Here is a 26,351-nt window from a genome sequence, read left to right as displayed (position 1 = left end):
CAAGAAGACAACAGAGTTCTGCATCCAAAGGTTTGGAAAAATATTATTTTCAACCTAGAATAACATTGTTGAAGTAACAATGTTCCCATCCTTCTTAACCTTTTTGCCAAATAAAGAAATGAATGGTCCAAATTTTTCTTTACAGCATTCCTGGATAAACTGGAAAGATAAATGCTGGAGGCTATCGTCCCCATACTAGTAACATAAGATATACTTGCCAAAAAGTCATCAATTCAATAAATATTGTGCCAACCTTTGTACTAGGAGCTCAGTATATACAAAAGGTGAGCAAAATAAACATATTTGTTCTCATGGATCTTACCACCTAGTACTATCTAGCACATTCAGATTTTGCGAATAGTGAAGAAGTGAATCCCAAGCGACCTGTCACCAATGCATTCCTTAGACATGAAGTAAGAGTGTTGGGCTATACCCAAGACTTGGGGGAAAAAAATCTATGCGGAATATCTTTGTAAGCTCAGCCCACCCCCGCTCTAAGTTTTCTCATTCAAGATGTTTATGAACTTCACAGTATACTAGAAGAGAGACTTCAAGAATGAATAACAATAATAATAATAGCTGAATTGTCTAGAAAGTATTTCCAGTTTGCCAAGGCACATGGAGGAATGACACTCCTCTGTCCCTTGTAGTTGGGTGTGGCCATGTGACTTGCTTTGGCCAATTAAATGTGAGTGAAAGTTATTTGCTACTTCCGGTTGGAGATTTTAAGCTACTCCTCAATCAAGCCAAGCTCTTCTCCCTTCTGCCTTGGAAACTGGCAACACATCATGTCAGCCTGGTTTCTGGACTGAAGATACCACGCAGCTGAGTCCTCAACCAATCTATGATGGAGATATAGTGTAAGTGAAAATAAACCTTTGTCTTTTTAAGCCACTGAGATTTGGGAGTTGTTTAATCCTGCAGTGAAACTCAGTCCATCCTAACTGATGAAGTAGCTAAATCATATGGCTCTCAATACAAGCATCATTTCAAGCCTTCTCATCCTCATAGCCACCTTGAGTCAGACATAATCATTATCCCCATAATTTTCTCAAATGAGAAAATTTAGAGATGAAAAAATGGATGAATAGTTAAGTGTTAATATTCAAACCCTGGGATTCCACGTCTGCTTTCATGCTCTGGTCACCCAAACTACAGATTTTTCTTAAATTAGTAAATAGTAACTCAACTGTCATGAATGTCTATTAACTGCCAGTCTCTCTGCCTTAGGCACTGGGAACATAAGGGTAAACAAGACAGAAAATAGCTTACTTCATAATGGAAGAGAATAAAAGACCCAAGTAAACAAGTAACAAACAATTTCAGTTTATTTTGAAGAACCTAAAACACAGAAATGTGAAAATGAGGAGAAGTAATGAAATGGTTAGAAAGGCCTCTGAGGTGGTGATTTTTGAGTTGAGAGGAGAAAGATTAAGAGATGTCCCAGGCAGAGGGAACACGTGCAAGGGCCTTTCTACAGGAGAAGCCAGATGCATCAGTGGTACAGAGGGGACTCAGTGTTGCAAGAGTGTAGGAAGAGAGGGTAAGAGATAACCAGGCAGGAGGTCATCTTGCAGGACCAAAGACTCCTGCAAGGACTCTTGAGCAGGGGAATGAAAGCATTAAATTTGCTTTCTGGAGGGACCACTCTAAATGTCGCGGTATGAATGAGAGGCGAGTGGATGCAGGGAGATAAGCCAGGAGACTTCCTGCAGCAGCCTAGATCTATCCGTGGTGAAGGACCAGGTCTTCCTACACTGCTATCCTTTTTGAACCTACACGCGTCCACGCAGTCTTAGTCACAAGCAACCACTCCCTGAGTTCGACTACACCCTGCCAGAGTTCCTCTGCCCTGTTTCACTGATCCCACGTTCTGACTCCGCAGCCTTGTCAGACTGCAATGAAAGTTTCTAAACGCTCCTCTCTGAAACCAAGCTGGGAACCGGCCCCTGACCCCCTCCACGTTTTGCACGGCTCTGGTCCAGGCAAGGGATGGAGGAGACTTGGACCAGATTGGCCCTGGAAGCTGGGCCTGTTCTGTGCCAGGCACCATGCTAGGTGCCGGGGCTTCAGCGACGAACAAAACCGACGTAGGGCGTGGCCTGGTGGACCCTCCAGCCCAGAGGCGGCGGCGCACATTTACCTGTAGGGCTAACATAATGGGTGGGGCGGAGCACTGGGAACTCGTCGGGAACGCTCCGCTCCCGCGCCAGCCTAGGTCAGGAGAGCGCCCCGGGAGGTCTCACTAAGGCTGCGCCGGCGAGTCCTGCCCCCGACACTCCTTCTCCCGAGGCATAAGCGAAACGAAAGCGAAGCGGCACATCCCCAGTTCTCAAAGGAGAAGGCCCGGGGTGAGCAGGAGCAAGGGAGGCGAACTAGGGGCGCCCCACGTGGCAGCAGCCGCCGCCAGGTGAGCGCAGGGCTGCACCGCCCGCCCGCGCCGGGTAGAGCTCTACTCGCGCCGAGCTGGGCGTGCCGTTCGCGCAGCGACGCCAGAGGCCGCGGGCGGTACTGCAGCGCGCGGCTCGTCCCGGCCGCCGCCCGGACTCCAGCGGCCGCGCGCATGCCCAGTGCGCGGCTCCTGGCTCCTTCCAGCCCCACCACGAGCTCAGCCGCTCCGCGGGATGACGAACTGGGTGTGATTTGCCCGGGGCTGGGGGCCGAGAGAAGCTGGCAGCTCAGCTGGGCGGGAAAGGGCGGCTGGGACGTGGTCCTAGCCTCAGCCACTCTTCAGCGCATGACAAACTCCACAAAAGGTAGGTCCAGTTACTCCCGTTTTACAGTTGGAAGAAAACGTCTCAGAGACTGGCAGTAACTTGCCCATGATCACACAGCTGGGACACATGGATTATGAGATCGGGATTCGGACTCCACAGCCTCCACTCTCTTCACCCCAGGACTGCGAGGAGAGCTCAGCTTGAGTACTAGGACCTAAAGAGGCCTTTATCCCTCTTTCACAGATGCGCAAACTAAGGCTCAAAGAAGTTACTAGAGATTTCTTAAATGTTTTAAAAGGGAAAAAAAGGCACTTTCTTGGATGTACATAAAGTCTTTATGTATGCATAGACTCTTGAAGGGCCTGAGATTTGTATATCTGTGGCTCCCAACACTAGCACAAAGTTCCTGAACTGGATGTTAGAGACCTGGCCCTTTTTAAGGAACGATGGGATTTTAATCAAGTAATGTAATTAATATTTGGGAGTGCTAGAGGCCAGGGAGAAAATAAAGCTGGATAATGCAGTATGGAAGGGAGTGCAAGGCAAGAGAAAGGATGGTCAATCGATTTGCAAGGCTCCCAGAGGACTTTCTCAGAGCCACACATTCCTTACTGCCAGAATTCGGTAAAGGACTCCCTACGATCTCACAGTTTATAAGTGCCTATTATGATCTAAATCCACACTGCCCTTTCTTTTCGTCCTCAAACATGCCCAACTCGTGCCCACCTCAGGACCTTTGTGCATGCCCTCCCCTCTGTTGAGCGCTCTTCTCCATTTTCCTGTGGCGGGTTCCTAGTCAGCTTAGGGCTCATCTTCAAAGTCCTCTTTTAATGAGCCTTTACAGATTTGTCGTCTAGAACCCACAACGAAATAAATGTTCCCTGAGGGCTGAGCCTTTTCTTGTTCCTCACTCTATTCCCAGCACTGAATAGGTGCTCAGTGTTTTGTTGAATGAATAATCAAACAAACGAACATTGGCTCCCAGCTCCTATACTCAATGACTGATTCACATTGTCCTCTTCTCACCTACATCTTAGGCAGTCACAACTAGGTTATATTAGGTTCTTAGGGCTGCTGTAACAAACAAAAACTTACTGTCTCACAGATCTGGGGGCTAGAATTCTAAAATCAAGATGTCAATAGGACCATGCTCCCTCTGAAACCTCTAGGGGAGGATCCTTTCTAGCCTTTTCTGGCTTCTGATAGTGTTTGGCTTGTGGCTACATAACTCTCATCTCTGCCTGTCTTCAATGCAGTCTTCTCCCTGTGTGTCTCTGTGTCTTCACATGGCATTCTCCTCTCAGTTGCCTCTTCTCCTCTTATAAGGACACCAGTCACACTAGATAAATACCTACCCTAATGACTTCATCTTAATTGATTACATCTGTAAATACCCTATGTCCAAGTAGGGTCATATTCACAGGTGCAAGAAGTGGGGGCAGGTAGGACTTCAACATGTCTTTCTAGGAAACATAAATCAACTCTTAACAGAGGTGATCCATGGAACACTGAAAAGAGAAATTAAGCAAACTAAGCTGGAGGGTAGGAAAAAGACATGAAGGGCCACCTTAAGTGTAGGAGGTGTGCAGTGGTTCACATTTCTGGGTGAACGCTCCCTGTGTCAAAAGACTTTTGGGGGACATCATTCAACCTTAAAGGTTTCTGCATAAGTGGTTTCTATCCCTTCTTAGCCCTTTTCCAGGTTGTACATATCCCATTTCCAGACCCTCCACAAAGTATTTTATCTCACTGAATTTGGGCTCCTAAAAAATATGACAGTAAGGTATTGGTCACTTCCTATCTGCCAGGGACTGTGATAGGTCTTGATGTGATTTCTCTTGTTAAATGTTGACGACTTGCCTTTGCAAGGACCTATTATTCAGTGAATTTTACGTGAGAAACTGAGGTTCAGACAGATTAGTGAGTAGGTTCACAGCTTCTACAGCTTCTGTGTGCCTGAACTGGGATTTATAACCTGCTCTAACTCCAGAGAAACTTCCAAAAAACCCAGAGGTATGCTTTCCTCAATTCTATGTGACTTAAGTAGGCAGAACTGTGTGTGACGCATGAGTGGAAGTTACAAGAAGAGGCCACAATTTGGGCTAAAATATAGAAAAAAAATTTCTCTAATAATTAAACTGGATTTTCCAATATTTAGAATTAACAATTTTTCCTGATTTGGGTCCTTTTTGCCACTAGAGATTTTCAGGCAGCAGCCAGTTTAGATTCTCAATGCCCATCCTAACCGTGCCCCACTCTTGTGGGAGATTTTGAACTCTGTCATCTTCTTTCTGATACGAAGTCTGCACATAAATGTATTTTTCTGAGGAAAGGTCCATTAGCTGCTCTGAGCCCCAGGAGACAGAAGACAAGGAGCCCAGCAGTTCCCTAATCAGGAGGGAGATACACTGCAGCATAGGGCAAGGGGGAGGGCTTGCTCTCTGGGCTGATGTCCCCTCTGCCCAGCTCCTGATATTTCAGCGGCTGCGGCTGCTGGTTTTGTGGCCGACGCCCTCTTCCTGAACTCCACTTGTCCGCCTTGCAGCATTGCCCCAGGCCGGCATCTCCTCGGTGCAGCCCACTGGCCACTGCTCACGCTGACCTCCAGCCGTCAACAGGAAGTTGTTGGAAACCAGCCTCGCCCCTCCCTCTTCCAGAGCTTTGAAATAAACTTTTGGCTGTTAGTCCTGAAGAAATGGCATTTTCCAGTGACGGTGCTGCCGTGCCACAATCTGCCCTTGCTGGGGAGCAGATTTACTTTGTAGGGAGCAAATAGGTCACTGATTATGGGGACCCTGGCAATATGGCCCCCTTCTTTCCTTAGGGAGGGCCTATTCTATAATAAATACGTCTGCCTTCCACAAGATCGTAGGTGCTCGTGTACGTGCAGGTGTGCTGGTTCCCTGAAAACAGTACTAAAGGAGGCCGAAAACTAAAAAAAAAAGATGGCATTAAATGAGCTCACACCATCTCCAGGCTCTCCCACAATTGTCTCGTCTGACTCTCACAATAACCTACGTGCTAGAATGAGGCTGTGGGCCTCAGGTATGCTTTTCCCCACCTTTGGAAATGAAAAGACTGAGACAGAGAAGTCAGGGGACTTCCTCACCCAATATCCGGCAGCTAAATTGTAAAGGACTCGTGAGAGTGGGGATTCGAACTCATGACTCACGGGCCATCTCCTTCGCTGAAGAGAGTTTCAGGTATACATTTGGAGGCTGAGCTCCTTTTCTCTGGTTCTCACTCACCCGCTGCGGGACTGAAAGCTCCCTGCGGGCAGCCGCGAGGCCCGCCCTTCGCCAGACCCGCTACCTGCTGGCGCTCACGGAGGTCAGCCGGGCCGAGCGTGGAGGCAGAAGCCGGCTTCTTTTGTAGGGGAGGCCGCTGAGGTGCGAGCATGTCTAAGTTGCACGCTGCCGCGCGAATGCCTTGGGTAGAGCTCTACGCCCAGAAGCCGGGCTCGGCGGGGTCTCAGCTCCTCCTCCCTCTAGGCGGCGCAGAAGCCCCGCGGGGGCCGAGGCAACCTCAGAGACCTCAGGCGCCGGCCTTGCTGTAGCCGCGCCGCCGCGCCGCAGTGCGCACGCGCGGCGCCGGCCTGGCTCCGCCCCTCTCGGGTAGGGACCTACAGCGGGCGCGGCAGCGGCGGGCTGCGGCGGGCGGTGTAGACGCCCCTTCGCTGGAACCCAGCACCCGGGACTGGCCGGCCGGTGAGTGGCGGAGCGGGAGGGCAAGGGCGCCGGACCCGCGTGCCGGGACAGAGCGCCGGGTGCAGCCGGGGGACGCGCAGCCGCGGCGGCGGGAGTCTGACGCGGCCTGGCGGGGCCGGGCCGGGTGTGAGCCCGCGGCCCCGCGTGCCCGAGCTCTGGCCGGCGTCGTGGTAGGCAGCGCTCCCGGGAGCCGGCCGCGGGCTCTGGCCGACGCAGGGGGCGGCGGGCCGCGGGCGCCTGCCGGCTGAGGTGGGGGCGACAGGCCGCGGGGTGAGCAAGGCCACGGGCCCGGCCCGGGTCGGCCTGGCGCCCCCCCGCCCGCCTTTGTGCCGCCGCGACCCCGCGGCCTCGCCGGACGTGCGGGGGACACCGAGTGCTGCCAGCCGAGGCGGGCCTCCTCCCCGCCCGCCGCGTTTTAAATGATGCCTCGGCTCGGAGGGTTCCTACCGGTCGGCCCGAGCAGGAAGTGTCGTAAGGAGGCCATTTTTAAAGCCTCCTGCGGGCCTCGTAGCTGAGCGTTGACGATCTTTGGTTTTCTTCAGTTGGAGGAAGCCCCCGGACGTCCCCGGGACGCAGCGATGTAATCTCGGTGTACCCGCGCCTTCCCGTCCTCGCGCCCGCGATGTTAGGTGTGGACTCGCCCTGGATAATGGGTGCCATCGGCAGGAGCGTGCCAACAATAAACTTGAAAACCGGACTGGCATTGTCTTTCGTTGGGAGCGTGCGAGTGTGTCCAGGGATGGGCTTATCCATTGAGGACCTGGGCATCTTTTGTTGGGGGAAAGGGAAAAGGAGGGACAGGGGATAGATGGTGATTTTTTGAATTGTTGCAGATGCTGATATCATTCTTTGTGGGACCCCCCCATCCCAACCTGCCCTTTTTATCTTGTTGCCTTTGGGGTTTAGGGCTGTTAAAGGCCAGAGAAACTATGTAGGGTTCAAAAGAATGCAAGTTTCTTAAACTGGAAAGGGAAAGCCAAAGGAGAGAATGGGAAAAGAAAAAAAAAAACACTTAAGTCCTCATATATAAGTTGGATATTTAATGTATCCCATTCCCATTCAAATAACCCTGATTTTAAAAACCGGGATAATGAACGATTCGTCATCCTAACCTTAAAAAAATAGTAAAGTGAAATATTGAGCACTATATCTTGTTTAAAAACAGAAATCTACTCAGCTAAACTGTAATATTGTGTTAGGATCCTTAAAACATTGTCCCTAAGTTTAGAATTGAAATCACCAAGAATTAAGACATACTTTGGTCTCCAGAATCTTGACTACTTTTCCTGTAGAAGACCAGAGAGAGAGAGACTGGGAGTGTATCTCTTTATCTTTCCCTGAGTCACATATGCAAAGTTCAACCCAGCCTGTAATGTGTGTTCACAGTAGGAGATACCAACCAAGAGTTCGGAAAATATTATTTAGAAACCCATGTTATATACTGTAGACTCTCTAAGTAGAATACAAATAAATAAAGTGTGTGGTTTTTTAAATTGTATGATGTGGATATCTTTAACCTAGGATGCATTTTTAAAAAAGCAATATCTTAGGTCAAATATAGCCTTGGAAAATAACACATTTGTATGTATCCAGTTTTGTTATGCTGATAATATCTATTGCAAGTGCAACTCAGAAAAAGACAAAGGAGAGCATTACTTTATTGGGACTCCTCCCTTATGTGTGTTGCCAAACTTAAGAAGATTTTAAAAAGACAAAATGGCAATTTAAAAAAAGAAAACACTTCAATCTCTCCAGGTCTATTTGCCTTTAAGTAAAGGGATCTGGGCCAGTTTTTGTGCAACAGGAAGAACAAAGAATATTTTTCTTATTATCACTATGAAGGCTGCCATTTCTTTCATTCACTCTTTCAACCAATAAACATGTTATGTGTCTTCCTTGGCCAAGCCCTTTGCTGTCGATTATGATAAACAAGGTCTTCCAGAGAGAGGGTTTTCCAGATCTTGATTTTTCTCAAACTGCCTGTTGGCAACTGCAATTTCTTTTTTATGTAAACCCAGCTAACTGCAATTTCCAGGATTCATCCTTGGAGTGAAAGCAACTAGAGTCCATCCAGTATCCAGTCTAGACATTTTTATCATGGGGTGGGGGTAGGGAGGCATTAGAATCACCTGGGAAGAATTTTAAACCACATCTCAGGAAAAGGGTGATCTGATTCATTAGGTCATGTGAGCCCTGGGAATCCTTTTTTTTTTTTTTTTTCCAAAAAAAAAAAAATAAGCTTCCTGGGTGACTTTGCCATATACCCCTGCTTGAGAAGCACTTCTGGGGCTCTTCCCCTTAATTTTCAACACATCCTGAGAAACCAAGGCTGTGCCTGTCCAGGACTTAAAACCAAGTGTCTGGCTTCTGTTGCAGGCCTCTCTGTGCAGCACCTTGCTGCCACCCAGAGTTCTGAGTGGAGAAGCCTACCAGGGCCTGAAGTTGTGAAACCGATGGCACTTGGCACCTGAGAAGAGGACTAAAAAGGAAGGAAGAGCCCATGGACTTGCCACGTTTTTGTTGTATATCTGCAGCTCCAAGGCTCCAGGCAAGAAGTAAGAACAGTGATCAAGTGACAACAGATCCTGACTCACGTCAGTTCACAGCCTCACACAACAGGGTAGCAGAAAACAAAGAATTTAGATTGGACACTGGCTACTGCTGTTCACTTTCTGTGTGACCTCAGAAAAGCCATGTAACTTCTCCAGACCTACAATCTTGGAAGAAGCAGATAATTGAAGGCTAGCTTTGAGAAGTATCAAGGTAACATATGAACCTGCTTGTGCAGGCACCCCTTCCACCTAACTTAGGCCAAAATATTCCAGGATTGACAAGCAGCCAGCACTGAGAGAGCAGTCTGATCCGATCCTTGATAGAGCATTTACCACTTCACTAAAACCACCCACTCATTGCTCTCCATCTCCTATTACATGCCTTAAAGGTGGCTACCCATGGCAAGTGTGGGGTAAGACAGTCGTCCTGGTTGGTCCTCATTGCACTCACTGCCAGGCACTGCCAGGCACATTCACGTTTCTACGAATCTATAGAATAGATAACTGTCATTATACACATTACAGAGAGGGTGGCCTTGTCCTGCCTCCAAGCACCCACAAGTAGGTTAGGTAGATAAAGTATTGTACAAGGATGTTGATATTATGCTTGCTGCTGTTCCCATATGCACCTGTCATGTCAGGTGATTCTCAACTTGGCTGCCTCTTAGAATTACCTGGGAAGCTTTTAACTGCCCCCCCACCACCACCTCCCCAATTTAATTGGAGTCTTTGGGAAATGGAGGCCAGGCATCATCATTTTTAAAGCTCCTAGAAATTCCATTGTGCAGTGGGGTAACCAACTGTCCCAGGGACCTCCTTTAAAAAATAAGTTTAATATCCTGGGCAGATGACAAATTATTTGCCCTAAAGCAGCCCAGGTTAAGAACCAGGTTTAGTAAGGAATATTGTGTTTTTTGTTATACTTTTTGTTAAATTCTTAATCCATTTGTTCTGCAATATTTTGGGTTTTCTTTAAGACGAAGAAAAAAGGAGTAAAATAGAAAAAAATCTATGTCCTTCATTTTTAGCACCTTTAGAGACCTGGAGACACTTGATATGTTTTATGACATAGAATTTTGTAATACTACCATACTTTTACCATATATGTGTGTGTATGTATATTTTAATACTAACAAGCATATTTGCTCTTTCACATTTTTTCACATATGAAACTGTAAGTTTTAGGCTTTAAAGATTCTAGCACAGCTTATAGTCTTTCTTTTGAAAGGTTTGCTCTTAAACTGTTAAAAAGCCTATAAAATAACTTCGCTTGTTTTTTGATACGGACTCAATTGATGTGTTCAGTGCTATCAAGTCAGTCCCCAAAGAACTCCCTGTAGACAGGGTGTAAGGGAGAACACCCTCCCCTCCTGCCCACTAATAAACTCCTATTGCTGTAGGCCTTTATCTCATCATGTTCATCTGATAAGCTTACCAGGTTTTTGTTTCTCTGGACATTACTGAACACTCTACATATGAAGAAATCTCAGAAAAATATGCTGACTTATTTCTTGACAGAACATGTACTCTTTGCCAAACGTAAAGTTACCTGCCATCTGCATATACCTTTTCCTTATTTATTATCACATCAGCTTTGTAAATTAAGCAGTATCATTCCCATTTTACAAGTGAGGAAATTTAGACTCAGATAGGTTAACATCCAAAATTACAAGGCTAGTAAGCCATAGACATAGATTTTGAACCTTGTTCTTGATATCCCAAAGTCATTAGTCTTTCCACTGTGTTACACTGAGCTGCTTTCACCCAAAAAGCAGAATAATCAGGCAGGGACTGTCTCCTGTAGGCTTCTTGCCCCATTCTGTTGCCCAAGCAGTGCACTTGTTTTCAGAAGGAAATCTAGGATCCCAAGGGTGGTGTCTTTGTCAGCAACATTCAGAAGTACTTTTTGTCATCAAAAAAGGCAATCAATTTGCATTGTATTCATTTCTAAGTGCAAGGTAGTTTGCCATAAAGATGATAATGCTTAATTGATGTTTTTCCCTGTTTAGATCTGTTTACCCATTCAGTTCAAATTCTGAGTCATTGTAATGGTCTGAAAAAGCTCTTGCTGAGGCAACCGTTTTTTCCTAAATATCATCCTTTAAGGAAATATTGGTAGTTTACATGTCTAATGTTAAAATTTTTCCCTGATAAAGTATCAGTTGTCTGTGTGTCACTGGGCACTTCGGGGTAGAATTTCTTTAAATTTTTGGTTACTTGGAAGTTAGACAAGCCTTGGCTATGGCTAAAGAGATAGAAGGAAGGTAGGTATAATTTGTCAGCAGCCTTGCTATTAGGTTGAGTGCTTTGCTTACGTTATTTAGGTTGCTTCTCCTAATCACCCTTTAAGTTTCATGATAGCAAGCCTGTTTCTTTGCCTGGCAATGCACAGAGAGAAACCACTTGTCTAAGGACCCTGCAGATAAGGGACAAGATCAGAGTTTGAACTGCAAACCTTCCAGCACCATTCCCTTTGCTCTTCATGGATACAGCAGCTATATCCCTACCCCAGCAATGGGTGTGGTAGAAGCCGCATTCAGAGGAAGATTTCTAGTTCAGAATTCCTGAAAAGAGCTGCTTAAGTTTCTCCATCCAAAAAGGATGCAGTCAGTCAATTAATACTGGGTTTGCCAGGCATCTCTCATGAACAAAAATGTATGTGATGATCCATGTAGCATGTGTGTGATATAATTGGCCAGCCACTTTTCTTTTTTTTTTTTTTCACATTAACATCTAGCATGGGAATGAATTCATTTACTACAGGGACATTTCACAATTTGAGCTTTGAGAGAAGTGGGTGAGGAAAAGGTAGTTCAGTATCTAGCTTATACATAAACTTAAATCACAGTGAGTGCTCTAATAGTTGGAGTGTCTTTCCTGTGGTGATTATGAGCAGCTGTTAGCCTTTTTGCCATGAAAGCTAAGTAGGTGATTTTGCCCCAGAGGTGAATTATCCTTTAGGCTATACAGCCAAACAAATGTGATTAAAATTATAAAATGAAATTTAGTGTATGTTGTGGAAAGAGCAGTTTCCAGAGTCAGGCAGCTATGAAGCCTGTATTTTAGCCCCTCTGACTATGTGATTGGTATAATTTCTTCATTAAGAAGTGGAAAATAATATTTTTAACAGATACGTCAGTAACTTATCTAAAAGCACTCTTACTTACATTATCCTATTGAATCCTCATGATAACTGGGGTATGTACTGTTACTGTCTCGTTTTACAGGTGAGGAATCAGTTTGCCCCCCAGATCAGATACCTAGAAAGTGATATAACTGGGATTTTCAACTTATAATCTGATTCTAGAATCTCTAGCTTTAAACATTATTTTCCCACTTCTCTTCTAATTCTATTGGCATTGGATATTTCTAGTATTTGGAAGTCAAATGTTTCCTTTTTAATAGACACTTAAACAGTCTTTCATGTTTTTTATAGCCTTCAATCTGACTGACCTGGTTTCTTCCAAACTCAGTATTTTTTTCCCTTATGCTCCCATAATAAGTCTTTAAGAAATCAGGGCAATGAGCTTAAAATTAAAAAGAAAACCCACCAACAGTGAATGCAGTTAGTCCTTTGTCTTGTTCTTTCTTTTGAAAAAAGACAAGAACAAGACTCAGTCCAGAGAATACATCTGCGACATAATGCGCCACTTGCCTTTGGTGCATGGCAGTCATCTGTGGCTGATGCTGTAGATAATTCTACGTTAAAAAACTCTATGCTGTTAAGTAATTTTTGAAAAATAGACAAATTAATATTAAATGAACATCTTATTTATTGTGCCATAAAGTTAATAACATTATTTTCTGTGTTTTTGAGAGCCCTCCTAAATTATCTGAAAGAATGTATGTTTCTAGTCCTAGGAGGTCAAATGCAGAAGCTTTTGTAATACTAGCATTGCGAGTTTGGAAGGCAGGTGAACACTGGCCCTGATGTTGACAGTGATTTACTGAGTGCCCTCACAGCATCAGTTGCACCTGTGCACAGACCTTTATCTACAGTGTCTTGTAATCCTTGGTCATCCACCCACTGGGCAGTGACTTACCAAGAGGTCTTGGTTTCATAGGTGATTGTTCTTGGATGTGAACCATATGGAGGAAGTTGTATGGAAGGAACAGTGGCTTGGGAGCCCATTATTCAGATGTGCCTGCTGCACCCTCAGGAGTGAATGTCCATGTGTAAATACCAACATCAACATCATCTTCATTCTTCCATGCTGCTGTGTCCGTTACCTTTGTCGTGGAGTGTTACATCTGAGATTTCTTTAACCTGTCAGTAGCCACACAAGTTCCAAAGGCCAAAGAACATCACCTGCTTGTTTTGAAGAAACCTCACATTTTTTTCACCTGGACTGAGGGAAGTGGCAATATAGTCACATTGTATTATTTTGAGAATAGCTAAGAAGCCAAGGAGATATTTTCAAACCTAAGTGATGTAATTCAGTTATGGCCTACATGTCCTGCTTTCCCCATAAACTATTTGCTAATCACAGCCTTATGCTTCATATGGGCACTTGTTCCTGTGGATTCTTAATTCGAAGTAACTGCTGAGAAAGTTTTGCAGAGGCTTCTCCAAGAGGACTCTGCCTTCCTCAGGCACTCTGGCTGGCTTGGTTAATTCTGCAGGGACTTTGCTCTGTCACTGCATTCTCCAGTTCTTGCTGATGGACATGATCTTAACTCTCCAGTCTGTCTTAGACTTTCAAGTCTTCAGTTTTAGAAGGAATGACACCCCTCAGTTTTTAAAAGGATTTAGAAAATGGCAAAACTGCATTCTGTAATTTTTAAAGCACTCTTAGAGACTGGGAAAGAGGCTGAAAAATGAAAATATGCCAGTATAATCCTAGTTTGGATGATTCTTCAAATAGAGGAATGTTGTCCCATGACTTACTTGAGAATTTCTTAGAGTTAATACATAAGGTGTTGAAACAATCTGGAAGCAGGTTGTGCCAGGCAAGTAAGTTAGTTTGTCTCTCCCTCTCTCAAATACATACACACGCACACACTGGTAGGATTATAAGGCTAGTAGATCAGAGCAGGGCATACATATTGACTGGTATGCAAATCTTTTGAACAGAATTGAAAACTAAGGGCTGGATGAGAGGAGATGTGCAGATTAGTAACTGATCTGTCAAGAGGGATTAAGTTGGTTTTTGTAGCTCCAGAGTCAAGATAGAATAAAGTAAGTTATAGGGAAGCTGATTTCAGTTTCATTTATGGGTAAATTGGTTATAATGAGAACTATGTGGAAATAGAATTAGCTGCCTGTAGAGGGGAGGAATTTTCTGCTTATGGTAACATTAGAACATCAACAGCATGGTCAATTGGTAAGGATGTTTTAAGGATTTAAATGTTGCTAGAAGCTCAACCAGTGATTTTGAATGCTGGCTTTTCATCAGGGTAGCCTAGGGTGCTTTTACAAACCACAATTGTGTCTTCTCCTTTCCTCTCTTCTGAGACTTAGATTCACTAGGTTTGGGGTAAGGCCCAGGAGTGTCCATTTTAGCTGTGATCCTGAGGCTCCTCCAGATACAGAACCATTGGACCAGTTCCTCCTTATTACGTACCTTAAAGCCTGTATGTTCTTTGAGCCTGTCATTTTCGTAGGCTCTGCTTGCAGCTGTGGCCTTTGTTTTACCTGGGTGAAAATGCCTACGTGACCGTGTTAATGATAGTAGCATTCTTAGATGATAAAGTCTGTGATTTCAAGGGTCAGCAATGTCAGACTAGACTTAGAAATCATCTAATCCGGCCTTTTTGGAAAAATAGATGAGCAAGCAGATTCAGATGGTTACCCTGTTTTGGGTCACTTGATGAGCAGCAGAAGTTCTGAGTGTCACTTCTATCTCCCTTGTAACCTCTTTGCAAATCTGGAAAGTAAAGTGTGTGTCAGCTTCTCCTAGTGACTCCTCTGAAAGTTCTATTCGTTGTCTATACCAGAAGTTCAGTGGAATGTAAAAGCCCTTGTCTTTGCCCATGCTTATGTGTTTGCCAGTTTAAGGCATTCATGTGTCCTATCCAAAATCACTGTCCCTTGCCTAGATATGTGTTTGAACATTGAGGGAATAGACAGCCGCTTGCGACCCCACAGGCCTCCATCTGCTTGATGTCTAAATATTATATGCACACTTATGGTAGGGCAAGACTGACTGTGGCCCTAGATGCCAGCATGGCTGGGTTGCATTCCTTTGAAAGAAGGTAGCTATTTTCACAAGAGCAAAATAGAAAAAGACAATACTGCAGTTTGTCATCAGATGTGATGTGTTCTTTTGGTGCTTTCCAAAGCTGCTTTTGAAAGGCAGGTTTTAGGCCAGATTAGAATATGTGGCTATTGTTTCTCCAGACCCCATGGAGAGCCGTTTCTGCTCCCCAAGTCAGCCTTTCACACTCACTTTGTGTGGCTTTTGGTCTCTTAGCACTGTGCCAGAAGGCAGCTGCCAGTTCTCTTTCGTGTTGCTGCCGATCACTGACAAACACTGACTCAGTGCCTCTGTGTGCTTCCTACAGTCACAGAAGCACTTGGGACTCTCACAAGTGTCTCCTTACTCTAATCATCGTGGCAGCTCTGGAAGAAGTTGGATAAGTGGCCCTAGTTCTAATTGCCAGATGAAAAAATGAAGGCTCAGAAGATTTAAGTGGACTTTTAAAGGTCTTTTAGCAGATCTCAAACTAGAGTTGTTTTTGTTTGGCTCCTAGTTCTTTTAGCAGATGTCAAACTAGAATTGTTCTTGTTTGGCTCCTAATTCTTCGTTATTTAAAATATTACCTTTAAAGATTGTATAAAAATTAGTCACTGTGTTACGTGTGTGTGTGTGTGTGTGTGTGTGTGTGTGTGTGTGTGTGTGTGTATTAAAGAACTTAGTTGCTCTAGAAAATGTTTGTCACCTCTTCTGCCCTGGTCCAAGCCATTTGTGATCTCCCTGCTGCCGTTGTTTTGCCCCTTGCAGAATCTAGTCCTCACAGCAGCTAGAGGCTGTTGTTGGGATATAAATTAGGGGAGGTCATGCCACTGCCCTTTCTATCATGTCCTGAGGATATTGTGTTGTAGATCTTCCCTTGACTGTATCTGCTGCCACCCCCCCCACCACCACTCCTTTGCTTGTTTCCCCCAGACTTGGAGCCGCCTCGCTTTCCTCACATGCACCCACTTCCCAGACCTTTGCCTTGTCTCTGCTCGAAACACACCTTTCCCAGACAGCCACAGCTCTCACTCTCTGGCCGTCCCCAGGTCTCCACTCAAACAGCAACTGGAAGTGAGGCATTTCCTGACTGTCCTCTCCTCCATACCCAGCCCTGCAGCCTCATCACAGAGGCATCCCCACTCCCCCTTGCCTTGTTTTATGGTAGTTTCTTCCAATTATCTTACCACCGTTTGGTAAATGTGTAATCTGTACTTTTGATCCCTGCCCTGCAGCACTTAGAATAATGCCTGGCACATAATAGATGCTCAGTAAGATGGTTGAAAGAATAATTATTTGTCTTACTAGTATTGTCAGTATTTTTGGCTTCTTATCACTTGTGAGAGCAAGTCTAGTATGTGAGTGAAAGAATTGGTATCCAAGCTAATAATAAGCTATAGTGTAAAAATAAATGTGAACATCTGGGCTAAAGCTCTGCCCTAGCTCTACAACTTGGTAACTAATGTATTCAAAAACTAAATTGACAGTGTTTTGTACAAGATTTTTATGAAGTTAATAGGAAATTATATTTCTGAAATTGCTAGGATGTGCTCAGTGACACTTAAAATTTAACTTTCACTGATCAAAGGCTATTCTGTGTGTTTGCTATCATGTCCTTGTTCCTGGTATATGTCTGTTCATGATTGGTCTAAACTGATGATTTTTAGGGTGCTGAGTTTGAAAATGTTTTTAATTTAGGCTTATTTGCCAACTCTGTTGTGTTATGTGTTACTGTAACATAGGTATCTGAGTTCATATGTTGGAGTTCACTTAAAATTTTCAAGGCCATTAAAATACAGGGTAATAGCTTAACTAAGCCTTAAATTCTTGTATTAATCATGCTTTATGATTTTGTTTTCCTTTAGTGTTGCCGGGAATATCAGAAAATTGAAAGCAATTTTATGATCCTGCACCTACTGTGGCAGTATATTAAAAAAGATAATAAAGTGTGTACCCAGGAAGTAGCTGCTCCTCTACCAACCAGAAATTGTATTGAAGGATGTCTCCTAAGGATTTTGTCATTTGAAATCTTCTGAATTTCAGTCAGCTCTTTTTAGAAATGCAGATAAAGAAAATGAAGGATATTGGACAGCAGTTGTATACTACACAAGTGAATGGTGGACATAATTCCTTGACCATGTCACCCAAACAACCTGATGCTAATGGAGCACCTCGACCAGATAGACAGGAAGTGCAAACTCTTTTGTATCAAGGCTCAGAGGCAGAGGCTGCCATGATGACCATTGCTACATGTGTAAAGTGCAAAAGTGTTCACAAAGTCCCTCTTCGAGATTTGAAAAAGGGTATGGGGCAAAGCCAGAAGGAAGACATATATGTCTGCTTCAAATGCAAATTTGGTGTGGCTCCTCCCAGTTTCCATTTTGTGAACAATAATCCCAGTGCTACTCATGTTGGAAATAAAACTGAAACCGTCTCAAGTTCTGCCAATAACAAATTTAAGGTAAGGAACTTTAAGCCAGGCAAATATTATTGTGATAAATGTCGATTTTCCACAAAGGATCCTCTGCAGTACAGAAAGCACACACTTCAACATGAAGAGATTAAATTTATTTGTTCTCACTGCGGCTACATTTCATATACAAAAGGAGAGTTTCAGAGGCATTTGGTGAAACACACAGGCATATTCCCTTATCAGTGTGAGTATTGTGATTATGGTGCTATTAGAAATGATTATATTGTCAAACACAGGAAGAGAGTCCACGAGAGGGCTGGTGCAAGACGGCCACTCAAAACTACTGCCAAGCTAGAGCCAAAAAGAGCCAGCACTTCAAAACAAAACACAGAGCTTTTGAAAGTTTCTAATCCAAGGACTATATTTCAAAATAAGTGGTCAGATCAGCTTTCAAGGTTCTCTCTCCATGCAAATAAAGACAAAATGCACAACATCATGTTGTTACCTGAACCAAAGGAATACCAAAAAGATGTAGTGTGTATCCCAAATAAAGTGGGCATGTCTGAGCAAAATGAAGTCAACCTGTTTGAGAACAAAAATGTTGAAGTAGAAGTGTTATCTCCTGCAAAAGAACCGGTTCAGCCAGGTATGCCATTAACAGTTGTGGCACCAGCAGAACTAGTTGTCCCTGCAAACTGTTTAGCCCAGTTGATAGATGTGAAGGTTGTCAATGGTACCCAGCAGGTGGTTCTGAAACTGTTTCCGCTGGAAGAAAATAATTGCCACGAAGCCAGCAGGGGTTATGGAGGTAATTTTGAGCGTATGACTAAAGAGAAGGGTTCAAATGAACAAGAAAAAATAGTTTCTGCAGAAAAAACAAAGTCACTGACAATTGAAAGGAATGTTGGAAAACTTGTAGGCATTGATAATCTTCAATCTTCATTTCAGAAACAATTTAAAAATGTGAAATGGGTAAGATCTTATGATATTTTCATGTCAAACGCTAATGTTCACAAATATGGAGAATCCTTTCTCAATTCTGAAAGAGTTGAGGATTTACAGAAAAAAAATAATTTATATCCACATAGAACTTCTCTTCCTTCCATTGCCTTAAAAGGTCGTTCACCAGCATCTGTATTAAAAAATAGTGTTTTATGTGGTCTTAGAGGTGCATCAAACCCTTTTCCATATAAAGCTGCTGTTTCTTTTGCTGAAGATGGAAGAAGTTTACCCAGTGACTCACAGCAGTTACTCCCTCTTGCTGCATCACCTGCAACCATTTCCTACTATGGAGAAAAGGGATTATTGCCCATAAGTGAAAATGACTTGGAATCTAGAAGTAAGATCAGTTTTCCTGTAAAAATGGTTTCCTCTAATGGGAAGCTGGAAGATAACCAGACAGAGGAATGCAAGGCAGTTTCAAATGTAGGCCAGATGTCCTCTCAACATAAAAGTGAGTATTTACACCTAAATATGGCTGGAGACGACAGAATTAGATCTCAACAGTCTGAGGATAAGCCTTTGGAATTAAAGAATTCTGAAAAGACTAATGACACTTTTGATGGCCCTGTCATCTCATCAGTATTTTCTCTAAGTTCTGGATCTGAAAATGTCCCTGAGGGCATTAAATGGAATAGTTCAACATCTAAAATAAAGTCAATTGAACTCTTACGCAGAAAGATAGCTCAGTTAATTGAATCCTGTGGCAAGCCTTCATCTTTGGCTGCAAACAGTGCACATCGTCGTTCTGTAGGACAGGCATCAAAGGTAACTTCAAAAGCTACTCCTGAGGGTATTCCAGAAATTAATGTGTCATTCACTGGCCCTGGTCATTCCATGGGTGCTCTCCGGAAACCTCAGAATATTGGTGGTATTACCAGTAATGGACACCTTACTCATCAGCAAATGTATCCACAGTTTGTAGATGGCATTGGTGGAAAAACTGAAAGCAGAGTGACCAGGAAGCCTCATGTTGCTACTCCAGTGTTGATCCCCAAAGGAGCTGTGTTGAGGGTTCTCAATTCCTCTGAGGATGCCCACATCATAGAGGCTACATGTGAAGCACCTGTCAACATACCTTGCAGTGAAACACACTTAATAAAACCGCTTCCGTTGTGCCCTGTGAAATGGAGAAACTCAGACATACAGCCTTTGACAAGTGAAAGTGGGCCAATAGACATGTCCCAAAATCTTGAGACATCTTTTCGGCTTAAACCAAGAAGAGAGAGTGCTATCTATAGCATCACCCCTAAAAAATCTGGCCTCCTGTATGGACAGCAAGGAAGCAGTGAATTGGGTAGGCAAGGGAAACTACTTTCCAGAAATCTTTCTGTAAGTAGAAATAAAACCAAACGAGTAAACTTATCCAAGAAGAAAAACAAGATACAGACTGACTCGAGCCGCTGTCTCAAGGATCCTTCAATTTTTCAGGTTGCAAGACAACTTCGACTAATAGCAGCTAAACCAGATCAATTGATTAAATGCCCCCGTCGGAACCAGCCAGTCATTGTGTTAAACCATCCTGATGTTGACTCACCAGAAGTGACCAATGTGATGAAGGTAATAAATAAATATAAAGGCAATGTCCTCAAAGTTGTTTTATCAGAGAGGACTCGGTGTCAGCTTGGCATCAGACGGCACCATGTCCGGCTCACTTACCAGAATTTGGAGGAAGCCAACCAAATTAAAAGGCAAATGATGTTGAAAATGAAACTTAAAAAAGTTCATAAAAACAACTACCAGGTGGTGGATTCCTTGCCTGATGATTCATCACAGTGTATATTTAAGTGCTGGTTTTGTGGGAGGCTATATGAAGACCAGGAAGAATGGATGAGTCATGGTCAGCGGCATTTAATAGAAGCAACTAGAGACTGGGATGTGCTTTCTTCCAAGGGCAAATAAGTAAAAAATTGTTCTTTGAAGCAAGTTATTTTTCTTTTAGTTTATTCTGGTTTGGGCTGCCCCCCACCCCACCCCTAGATTCAGTAGGAGAAATACATAGACTGTAGAAATGAGAAGATCACTAATTCTTCAAATCACCTGTAAGAATATTGAGAGCCAGTGGTCTGAACCTGAGATATGTGACTGGACCTTCGAATGTATTTGATCTTCCTGAAATTGTACCCACAAGTTGATGTATATGCATTTATCTGGAGAGAGGAAGTAAAACTTTCAACAGATTTTCAGTGGGATCTGAGACCTCTTTGTTTAGCACCCATTTTTCTGAGTAGATAGAAATCTCTTGCCATCCATCCAGAGGGGCAAATTGAGAATGTTTTACACATACTCTTTATATAAATGCTACTGAAGGATTAAACCTATGTTTTGGCGTGCACATCCACTTTGTTTTTGCTTTAACTTGTCTCGTGGATATTTGATACATAATGGAAATTATATTTTTTACTTTATTAACTATCTTAAATTTGGTTATAGAAAAATGACCATTCTTTTTCATCTGTCTCTCACCCTGTAATACTTGTAAGTGTCCCACATAGCACAGAGAGTTTTGCTTTTCTTGGCCATTTTAAAGAATGTTTCCAAGGGCTTGCCTGAACTTCTTCAACAACAGGTGTTAGGAAAAGAAAGATAACATTTTCAAGTATTTACCTTTTACTTTGTTTTAAAATACCTTGATTTATGACAATTGCATAGAGAACGTGCCTTTGGGGGGAAAAAAGATGGTTATCATAAAAAAAATCTAAAATTAAGTCTTTGTCCTTAGCTCTCCCACAAACATAAATCAAGTAACCAATTAAAATGTGAGGAAACAGCCATCTTACAACATAGATAAACTGAGGAAGGCAATTCAAGGTGGGCTTGTAATGAAAGTTGTGAAAGGAGTTTCATGTGACTTGTAGTTTTCATTCTCGACTCATCCAGAGACTGGACGGATGCTGCCTACTCTTTCTTCCGATCACTGTGAGTCACAGACACTGCTCCCCAGGGAAGGTCCTAGCTCCTTTTGCCATTTTTTTCTGAACAGGCCCTCTTGTGCAGTAGGACAGCTTCCTTGCTCATTTTTATCCCTTCCCTTCTATGGTGTTGAAGCTCCTTAAGGTTTTCCCTCCTGAAACTACTAGAAACTGGCAGCATCAACAAAATGGGAACCTCCCACTGTCTTTGCTGAAGTTATAGGAACAGGATCCCTGGTTTTCACTGATAGTAGGGATCTGCTTCTAATTTCTCTTAACCACAGTCATGCTTTCCCTGCCACTCAGCCTTCCTTCCTAGGAAGCAGCTCTGAAAATACTCTTTCCACTCCCCCTCTCTGCCAAGAGATGTCAGGACTATCCTGATCTGCACAGCACCTTTGCGTACTTTAGAAAACAGCCCACCCCCTGCACAGGCACAACTTTTTGGGCAGATAGATGGCTTGGCATATGCAGCTCGAGATTGGATTTTAGTCTTCACTTGCCCAAGTATCCAGGCACCAGCCTTCATGCAGAACACAACACAGCACAGCCACAAAGCAGCCCAACTCTCCTTTTCCTCCCTTCAGGAACTGTTCTTGCCTTAGGGGACTTACGGGTGCAGTGAATGAAACTGGGGAGCTGTCACATCTGAAAAAAAGACACCAGTGATTTCTCTTATTGGGTAGGCAGTTGGAAACTTCCTGATTTTTTTTTATTTCCACATAGGAAGGTCCTAGATTATCCTCTGATAGATGGAATTGTAATCCTTTGCAGTCAGTTCTCATTACAGATGATGAACATTTCTTATGTATAATTCAATACATGATCATTAAGTTGGTTAATTTTTATTGAAATTTAAAACTTGCATTTTATATATGTGTATATATGTATGTGTACACATAAATATTTTTTACCATATGAAAGTTGCAGTAGCTAATTTTCTGGCTTCCTATTTTATAACATGTGGGCTAGAAAAACGTAAAACATTTTTATATTCTAGAAAATTTATTTTGGAAGCACATTTTTATAATGGTCTGATTTCATCCTTAGAAAATCGAAGCACAGTAAGTGATAGGGTCTGCTTCATTTGAACAAACAGGAATAAAAACCCCTGTGTATCGTTTTATTACAGCATTTAGTCCTTGTGCATTTTTATTTGGTGCTTTTTGGGAAATGGATCTTGGATGCCATTTCACTGCATAAAGGAGCATTCTGAAGTTTTATCCATGTTACAGATTTGTACTCTTCCAATATGAAAGAAAGCTCCCAAGACATGGAAAAGAGGAGAAAAGAAGAAAAAGCTGTGATGTTTCATTTTTAATTTTTTGATTTTTTTAATACTTTTCTCTCCTTCTATACCTCACCACTTAGTAGCTTTTTCCTGAAAAGCTAGACTGAGAATTGGCCATGGATCAGGTCAGTGTTAAGTGTCAACGTGAGATATTTACTCTTTGCACATCAGCTATTTTTCATGTATTATCTAAAACACAACTTGCGTACTTTGGAGGTTAATTTTGTGAGTAGAATATGTAGCAAAGTTTTTTGGGATTTTCAGTACTATCATACCTTTTAAAGAATTAAAATTGTCCCTGGAAGTCATAAAAATGGGAAAGCAAAAAGTAGCTGTCTTCCCTGAATAAAGAGCTTTAGAAAATAACGTAGGTATATGTTATGAAATAAAGACATTTCTAACAAAACTGGAGGGGGTAGGGGCAGAGAGCTGTGTTGAGTATTTGTGTGCTTTTACCTTGATCTTGAAGGACCTCTGGTCACTATGTTTTGTTAGTACTACTAATAAAATTATTTTAAACTTCTTTTTTAAAGTAGATTTTTTGGGGGGGAGATTAGAAATGGAATGACTTGTTATATTTATGATACGGACAAATAGACTAAATTTAAAAAGAAACCAGACTCAAAGCATACTCTGATAGATTATATTTTAATCAAATTTTTATCCCCAGTCCAAAACATTTTATAAGCCCCTATTAATGGGCCAAGTGCTGTTTGTTGAACTAAACTATGAGTCTCAAAAGCTCTATCCCTCTTTCTTTAGGACATATATAAGCCATCCCAGAAAATGAAAGTGTGATGCTGCTTGGCCTTTGGAATAACTTAAACCCGTAAATGTCTATATGAGCAGAAAACAAAACTTTGTGTACCATGTTTTAAGTATTATTATAATTCCTGTGTTAACAGTTTGTGTGTCTGCTGCTCTGATTTTGAAACATTTGTATATCAATATAGAAGTTGGCGTAAATTTTGTTAAATAAAGCAACTGTAAAATTTTCTTTGCCCTTTCATTTCAAATGTTAAGCAAGGTGGCTATTCGTTACAGACCCCATCTTGTATGATACATTTGCGATCACCTTAAGTAAAGTCATCATTCTGTAACGCGTTTTGAATTCTACCAAGGTATATTCTGAATTAGATTAACTGCTAGTTAATCATGCAGACCCTGGTAAGAGATCAGGTTACTTTTTTGTTTTGCTTTGGCTTAAATTCACAAAAGGTGTTGGTTTGGACAGCAGTGGCCTCTGCAGAGGATATATGTGGGCACTTCCATGTCTAGCCTTTTAGGTAGGAGCGGGCTTGGATGGAAAGTTCCCAAGCAGTGATGAGCCCCTGGGTGGAAGTGTGAGTGTAGCTGCATTGTTGATGTCTTCTCTCCAAATACAGTTGATCTTTTGCACCTGATTTCACGTGTATTTGGGAGGAAGGAGTATGAAGATATTTAAAGAGTACACAATTTCCTCATTTCATTCCCAGGGCCCAAGTTGAAAAGGAAGAGAATAGAACTTGAAATAAATACTGGCAGACCGTATGGAAAAGAGATGTGAGTTGCTTAAGTGCAGCAGTTTGATCAATTTATGTTCTGAGTTAAAGTGAGTCATTATCCTTGAGTCCTGTAGGATAATATCACCTTTGACAGACTAATTTCTTTTCAAGATTATACTATTCTCATAGAGTGAGTTGGGTCGCTTTCTCTCTTTCTGTGGGAAAGCAGAGATAGATAAGGCAGTAGGAGCCTGAACGGGATCTGTGTTAGTCGTGGACTACCAGAGGTGGCTATGGTGCAATCAACAGAACATGGGCAGAAATTGACTTCAAAGCCAAACAGCTAGGAAGTTTCAGTCATTGGTCCACACTATATTACAGGAAACATTAAGGAAATTAAAGTTCAGGAAGATTAATAACACCTGATTCACCAGGTTTACAAGAGGATGAATGAAGTAATGTCCAAGACAGGGTTTTTTTAGGAGCACCCTATTACCCCTCCTACCTGTAAAGCCCTTTGTTTTGCAGTACGTGGAGTCCTTTGCTGTCACAGACACACTTGGAATGAGTAGCCTTCTTAAGTTTCTGACATCTATCAGACATGGTTGGGATGAGATGCCATGCTAAGGACTTTAGACTTAGTCTAGGGCAACACTTTCCAATAGCAATATAGTGTTAGCCAATTATAGCCACATTTTTTTTAAATTTTTTTTTTGTCACTGTGTTATCCAGGCTGATCTTGAACTGGCCTCAAGCGATCCTCCCTCCTCAGCCTCCCAAAGTGCTGGAATTACAGGCATGAGCCACTGCAGCTAGTCTTAAATTTTTTTCGTAACTGCGTCTGTTAAGTTTATATAACTTATTTAAGTATTTTTTTTTTCTTTTTAAATCCTAATGTGTATTATTTGAATAGATTCCTTCTCATGTTTAATTCTGTTTATATTCCTGGGATAAACCCTACTTTGTCATGATCTTTTTATGTGCATATACAGTACTGCTGAGTTTGCACATCTAACATTAGAAAATTTTACATTAAGTGATATTGGTCTGTAATTTCCTCTTTTAAAACTGCCTTATACTGTTTTATTTTCAGTATTATACTATTCTCACAGAGTGAGTTGGGTTGCTTTCTCTCTATATATATTTAGTGCAGATGTTTCAGAGAATAGAGATCAGTTGGTCCTTGAAGTGGTATGCCATCCCTTCAACAGGAACACCTTGGAGGGATGTCTTCAGCAGAGGAGAGACAGGACTGGGGTCAGGAAGGGCGTGGAGTAGGAAAGTCTCAAATGCTGACTTGATTTCTATACTGGTTATACATTTTTTTCAGATTTCTGTTTCTTCTTAAGTCAATTTTGCTACTCTATTCTGTTTAATATCCCTCAAAAAATATAAACAACAGGCATGTTTTTGACATATAAATACAAGTTAGACAATGCACCTTTTATTATTTGGTGGGACACACAAATCCATATGCCATTGCCTTAGCCTGCTCCAACTGCTATAAGAGAATACCACAGACTGGGTAGTTCATAAATAACAGAAATTTATTTCTCACAGTCTGGAGGCTGGGAGTCCAAGACCAAGGTGCCAGCAGTTTCATTGTCTGGTAAGGACCAGCTTCCTGGTTCATAGAAGGCACCTTCTCACTGAGTCCTCACATGGCAGAAGGGATAGGGGGTCTCTCTGTGGCCTCTTTTATAAGGACACTAATCCCATTCGTGAGGGCTCTGCCCTCATGACTTACCTCCCAAAGGCCCCATAATATCATCACATTGGGGATAAGGTTTATATAGAGAGAGAGAAAGAGAGAGGACACATTCAGACCATAGCAGCAATTGTGTACATAAACTACATCCCCCATCCATTAAATGAGTCCATAGAAGTTGTTAAGTGTTTGAGTAGGTGTGCTTTAATATTCTAAAAAAATGTTTTATTCAATTCATGAATAAAGCTCATAAAACCTCTAAAAGCATAGTTTCCTCATCCTGACCATGCTTGAAAACATGCCTTTATATAAAGAACAGAGCTAAAAACCAAATGGCGTTTGTCATAGAATGAACCTTGACCAAGTTGTAGAGAACAGTCACTGCTGCTGCT

At 42.6% G+C, this 26,351-nt stretch overlaps 1 protein-coding gene across 3 annotated transcripts; it reads left to right on the top strand.

Moving 5' to 3' along the window:
* Positions 1–6,344: 6,344 nt before the first annotated feature.
* On the top strand, positions 6,345–23,762 carry ZNF518B (zinc finger protein 518B). Of its 3 annotated transcripts, XM_045550380.1 has the most exons (3): positions 6,345–6,424; positions 8,801–9,187; positions 17,018–23,762. In XM_045550380.1, the coding sequence occupies exon 3, from the start codon at positions 17,212–17,214 to the stop codon at positions 20,464–20,466; it is 3,255 nt and encodes a 1,084-aa protein (XP_045406336.1). In that variant the 5' UTR covers positions 6,345–6,424; positions 8,801–9,187; positions 17,018–17,211; the 3' UTR covers positions 20,467–23,762. The 3 variants fall into 3 exon arrangements, 2 of the variants coding, with proteins under 2 accessions (XP_045406336.1, XP_045406337.1); XR_006734812.1 differs by lacking the exons at positions 8,801–9,187; positions 17,018–23,762 and adding an exon at positions 6,967–7,339; XM_045550381.1 differs by lacking the exon at positions 8,801–9,187 and having other exon boundaries at positions 6,357–6,424.
* Positions 23,763–26,351: the final 2,589 nt, after the last annotated feature.

This window comes from Lemur catta, chromosome 4, assembly GCF_020740605.2.
Source record: "Lemur catta isolate mLemCat1 chromosome 4, mLemCat1.pri, whole genome shotgun sequence".
Classification (NCBI taxonomy): domain Eukaryota; kingdom Metazoa; phylum Chordata; class Mammalia; order Primates; family Lemuridae; genus Lemur; species Lemur catta.
Note: the sequence above shows the minus strand (reverse complement) of the source record. Positions and strands in the feature narration are given on the sequence as shown.

Coding starts and splice junctions, on each gene's coding strand:
- ZNF518B (XM_045550380.1), top strand. CDS start 17,212: ATGCAGATAAAGAAAATGAAGGATATTGGACAGCAGTTGTATACTACA.